The sequence below is a fragment of the Lampris incognitus genome, chromosome 2, assembly GCF_029633865.1.
Source record: "Lampris incognitus isolate fLamInc1 chromosome 2, fLamInc1.hap2, whole genome shotgun sequence".
Classification (NCBI taxonomy): Eukaryota; Metazoa; Chordata; class Actinopteri; order Lampriformes; family Lampridae; genus Lampris; species Lampris incognitus.
Genome location: NC_079212.1, coordinates 32,144,250 through 32,149,450, shown reverse-complemented (window position 1 = coordinate 32,149,450; position 5,201 = coordinate 32,144,250). Strand labels below are relative to the sequence as shown.

General features: G+C 44.5%; 1 protein-coding gene across 1 annotated transcript in view; it reads left to right on the top strand.

Annotated features, from left to right (window-relative positions):
• LOC130107727 (NADH dehydrogenase [ubiquinone] 1 alpha subcomplex subunit 4-like 2) overlaps positions 1-5,201 on the top strand; it is a 5,511-nt gene continuing 310 nt past the window's right edge. Inside the window, exons 1-4 of the mRNA XM_056274451.1 lie at positions 1-193; positions 3,167-3,252; positions 4,455-4,515; positions 4,703-5,201. The exon at positions 4,703-5,201 is cut by the window's right edge and continues 310 nt beyond it. Of these exons, the coding sequence (XP_056130426.1) occupies positions 149-193; positions 3,167-3,252; positions 4,455-4,515; positions 4,703-4,759 (249 nt within the window). The 5' untranslated portion in view covers positions 1-148 and the 3' untranslated portion in view covers positions 4,760-5,201. The remainder of the gene's footprint in view (positions 194-3,166; positions 3,253-4,454; positions 4,516-4,702) is intronic.

The following is a 5,201-nucleotide window of genomic DNA, read 5'->3' as shown; positions in this document are numbered from 1 at the left end:
GAGAGCAACAGGTCTAGACCCTAACAGCCTGTTTAAAGGTTTCGGGTGTTGATGAAACGAGTGTGTGTGTGTGTGAAGAGGCAGAGTTAAAAAGTTGACATTCTTTCAATCCATGCATTGTGGTCAAGGTTAAAAGAAGCATCACGTGATGGTATTTCGGACAGCAATAGAGCACGCTAAGAAGCACCCTGGCGTAAGTTATTTCAATTTTACTCTAATAAGTATTTTTTTACATTATTATCACAGTCGCTGGACTTTGCCACCCTTTTCACACCAACTCAAATTTCTCTTCATGGACAACATTTGTCCGATTTTGCATAGGTGCAAAGTAAAACCATGTAAAATTAAATGTAAAGCTGAGTTTTCGGGGAGGATGAGACCGGGATAGACACCTCGGATGGGTCTGAGGAGTTTCTGGTCGTTCACTTGCCGACTCAAGTGACTTAGATCAAATCCGAGCCTGGAAGATCTGCATCTCAGACCAGCAATTCTAAATGTGCATGAGTAAATATTTAGGAGGGTATTTAAGCAGATCAGCATTTGGACAGCTCTAACACCCCCCCCCACTCCCGTCACGGTCTGCTTTACTGTACGTTTAACCTGCAGACACCGACAGCTGCACGTGCAACATAGTGAGCTGGCAAAGTTGGCAAGGCCACCGGAAGTCTAATCGGGTCTAATCTGATGTTACCCTGTTTCTAAACGTTCCCGGTTAGTTTATTTAAAACGCGCGGGGATCCGCTGCAACGCACGGGAGCAGTGTTCAGTCCGTTTTATTGTTATAATGTGATCACATAAGAAGGTGCCGACTTGCACTCAGCAACGGCATAATATGGTAAGCACATGTGCACAGACGAGATCAGAGAAACGTGAAATTAAGGGAGTTGAGTATAAGGTTAAAATATCAAACATCGAATAAGTGTTAAGAGTAAAAATTGGCGCGAGAGCAGATCCAAGTCCGAGGTGTGACCGACAGGGGGTTTGCTAACGGAAAGCTTACGTCCGCTGCACGTATATGACCTATATGACAAACAAAAAAAATGGATAAATTCGAAGCATTTGGGGGGGGGGGGGGGCTACGAAAAACACATGTTATGCGTAGGTACAGGCGAAGGGGGAATTTAACGTCTCCAATAAGCCTCTGCAGTGCGGTGTTCAGGGAACTGAGTGAGAGCAGGTTTATTTCCAAGGATGAGTGTAAAAAAGATCCTCTTTCTGTCAGCAGGGTCACTGGACAGACACTCAGCAGGCAGCCTTGATCCGCACCCTCAGCTTGACAGACAGACAGGCAGGCAGGCAGGCAGACGCACGCGCACACACACACAAATAGAGGCACATAGACAGAGAGGCACACAGACGCACACTCAGAGAGGCAAGCAGAGGGGCGTACGTGCACACACGCACTCACCACGGGCACCCAGCTGCCCGCAAAACAGATTAAAGGGTTGTCAGAGATGGAGGAGCGGAGGGAGCGAGAGACAGACAAACAGACAGACAGACAGAGCACCGTTGATTTGAAGTACACAGATCAGTTAGTGAAACACACTGTCAGGTCATATTATCCTGATCGTCATTACCCCCCTACCCCCTCGTCCCGTCCTGTCCCGTGTATGTCAGCAAGTTAGTCGTCTGGATGACGGAGTTTGACGAAGCAGAGCCCGGCCGGTGTTTGTAATCCCCGTATCCCTATTAGTCATCTGATTAACACTTTCCAGTCTGCGGCAAGCTGCAGAGCAGAACACGGATCTGAAAGTGTTTATATTCGGCCTGTGCTGCTGGTCACAGATGGTAAAACTGCAACTGTGCTTGTTTTGATGCTGAGTGGCCTGAACAAACGCAACGCCCTGCTCTGCTCAAACCCTGGTGTTGGAACAAATAGGGACGCTAGATGGCGCCATGGGGTTCACGAAATGTTGGATAATGTAAAAGGTCCCGAAATGTTTATGTAATTACAAAAAGTAGGTCTATTTGTGGGTTAATTCGGGAATTTTTCTCTAATAGGAAACATTTACAGCATGGCGGACATGATCCAACAGCAGATTAGCCCAAACAGATGTCATGTAATCTGTCTTTGGTCTGTCGCGGTTTCCTTACTTTACTTGCTGTAGTTGAGTGGACGCAAACTTCCTTCCCTCAGAAAGAAACAGGCTCGAGCAAAAATGACGGTGTGATGGTGCTGGCTTTTTCACTGATGGTTTATTTTCTCACAGGCTGTCAGGCACAGAAATCATACTGGAATAAAACGGAGGGAGGTTCTCCCAAAGTGGAGAACGGGTGCATGAATGACGCCTGGAAAAGTCTTCGTTTGCATATTTTTTTGTGAACCACCATTGAAATGGCAAAAACCGCAGCTCTTATTTTAGGGGGACATTTTTAATTTTAGAAGGTCCTGCCGTGATTCCAGCGAGGGTGCTGGTGGAGAAGGCACGTTTCAATTGGGAGCAAGAGGGAAAGTCGTTCACCATCTTTCAGTTGAACCCTTCATATATTGCGTTAGATAAAAAGTGGACGTTATCTTGTGAGATCACGCAACATTGTGAGTATGGGAATAATTTTGAAGTTATTTCTGATTGCATTAATTTTACTTGACCTCACGCCCCAAAGCCAACGAATCTATGAAAAGCACGGTCAGCCTCAGCATAATATACATAGCTGTGGCAGACTACGTGGCCATAAGAGCCAATCATTGCTCAGAACCCACCTATTCCACGTGCTCCCATAGGCTTTAACAACCCAAGTAAATGTCAGTCACAGCCAGAGGGAGGAGTATTGACTCGGGAGTTATTACTAGTCCATGACCTTAAGCTTTATGTTAAACCGCATCTACATGCACCCACACAGCGGCAAAGCCTTCATCTTTGATCACGTCATATTAGGCTTATATTTTCATTTTCATGCGGCGATACTTCTCATAAATTTAAATGTAAATAACTAAGTCTATATTGTCATTTATGCGCATGAACATCAGCCATCACGCTTCGAATACCTCTAGGAAATTATGTATGCACATGTATGCAAGATCAAATAAAAAACAAAGAAAACACCGGGTTGACTTTTTTCCAGTCTTCTTGGGGATATTTCACTGACTCTTTCACTCTAAATTCTGGATATTTTGTCGTTGCTCTTTTGTTCTGGCGTCTAACCTTGGTCTCTTGTGCTCCTCCAGCTCATCCCCCAGTTCTTCTTCATCTGTTTGGGAATGAGCGGGGCGGGTCTGTATCTGGTCCGGCTGGCCAGGGGACCGCACGTCACGTAAGGCTGTGCTCCACTCGTATTGTCTGAAAATGATCTCATGACAGCCATCAATTCATTAAGTGTACTGTTTACTTAGCTTAGTCATGCTTTTCATTGCATGCAAGCGAGACATTCACTACTTCAAAAGTGCGAAATGACTTTCCCCCTGTCCTCTTCCACAGTCGAAAGATCACTGTAAGGGTCAGAAACTTTCTGACCCTTCTGTTGCAGATTTTGGCTGCTTGTGATGTCGGTGATCTGAAGCTTTATGTGCTTACCCCGGCATAACCGGTAGCTCTTGATAATAACACAGCTAGATATCCCAAGGAGCAAAATGTGAATAAATATATGAATAAATAATGTAAATGTGAATTGTAAACGAATGGTAGTCGCAAAGCAGAACTCTGGGGAACGTTGGAACACATTCATCAATCGCTTGTGCGTACAGATTTGGGCTTTTACACACCCATGGGAATTTTTAGCCCTGTAGTTTGTCTTAGAGGCAGATCTAGAACCTGGGTAACCCCTGAATTTAGACACCAGTTGGTTAACACTGATGCCTTTACAAGCCTGATTGAGTGCTTGTTGCAAGAGGGAGACAATAGATGTTAGGGGGAAGGCATTACGCTGTCTGTCTGGCTACCTGTCAGACATGATTGAGGGCCAAAAAGTTCCATGGGTGTGTAAGAACAAACTTGTACATAGAACGATTGATGAATAGACCCATTGTTATCTGATACATAGGATTGCGTATCTTCAGCCTCAATTTCTTAAGAGACTGAATAGCTTCCTAAGTACAAAAAAAATACCCTTGACCCTATTTACAGTTAACGTGTGTGATGTGCTTGCAGAAAGTGTTAGGGGACAGGAGGGTGTCCTGTTGGGCTGCGAGCTGTGACTCATTTACTGGCAAAGTTGTGTTTCAAAATTTGACCACGACCTTTGCTGCACGTCCTCGCTTTTTCCGTTCTCTCTCCTTCTTTTCCTGGTACACCATCTAACAAAGCAGGAATGCAGTAAAAAAAAAAAAGGTTGAGTGGGGTAGATATGTTGTGAGTGGTTGCATACTGGCACTGCGGCTGTTTGCTAGCCACAGGAGGGCTTGACTTGTGTAATTTGGATCTACAGTGAGACTAACACAATTTCCACTCATCCCGTCTGCTTGTGCATGTTGTTTTTGTGTGTTTTGTCACTGTGTGTACGTGTGTGTTTGCGTGTAGCTGGAACAAGAACAGCAACCCCGAGCCCTGGAATAAACTTGACCCAACCTACCAGTACAAGGTGCGGTAACATGTGTGTGGACACACACATTCTATATCTGACATGTGAACCTCCACTTTTGATTAGCTTGTCAGTATTGCTTGATTCACTCTGACCATTTCTATCTTAAGTCACATACATATAAATTTCTATTTATTCATCATGACTTCTCAACTGTGAAACATTAACTTTTTTTTAAAATTTCCAGTTTGTAGCCATCACAACAGACTACAAGAATCTGAAGAAGGAGGGGCCAGACTACTGAATGCCCTGCTGTCACCTCGCACAAATCAGAGTGGTCTAGGGTCAGATTTACTCCCTTCCTCTCCCTATGGATATGGTTAATACTGGGGCGTGGGCAAAACAGATTCTAGACATGACTGTGTGCTAGGCTATAGTGTTCCTGTGCCTCTGTGACATTGGAAAACCCGGTTGGTGACAGTGATTTGTGTATGGGATTGTCAGTTAAAAATGGAGCCACTGTAGATGTGCCGTCTGTTGGTTGTTGTGTGTTGTTGCTCCTCAATAATAACGGCAGATGTTTGCAGAAGCTGTACTGGATTCAGAATGGTCACAACTTCTACACTGGGCCTCTCTCTTGCAAACCCTCTTTGGCTTTCTCATTCACACATAACAGACAGAAAAGTCACCAAAAAAGATTCGAGGATGTGCTATTGTTTTGTTTTTTTACATTTTAGCACTATTTT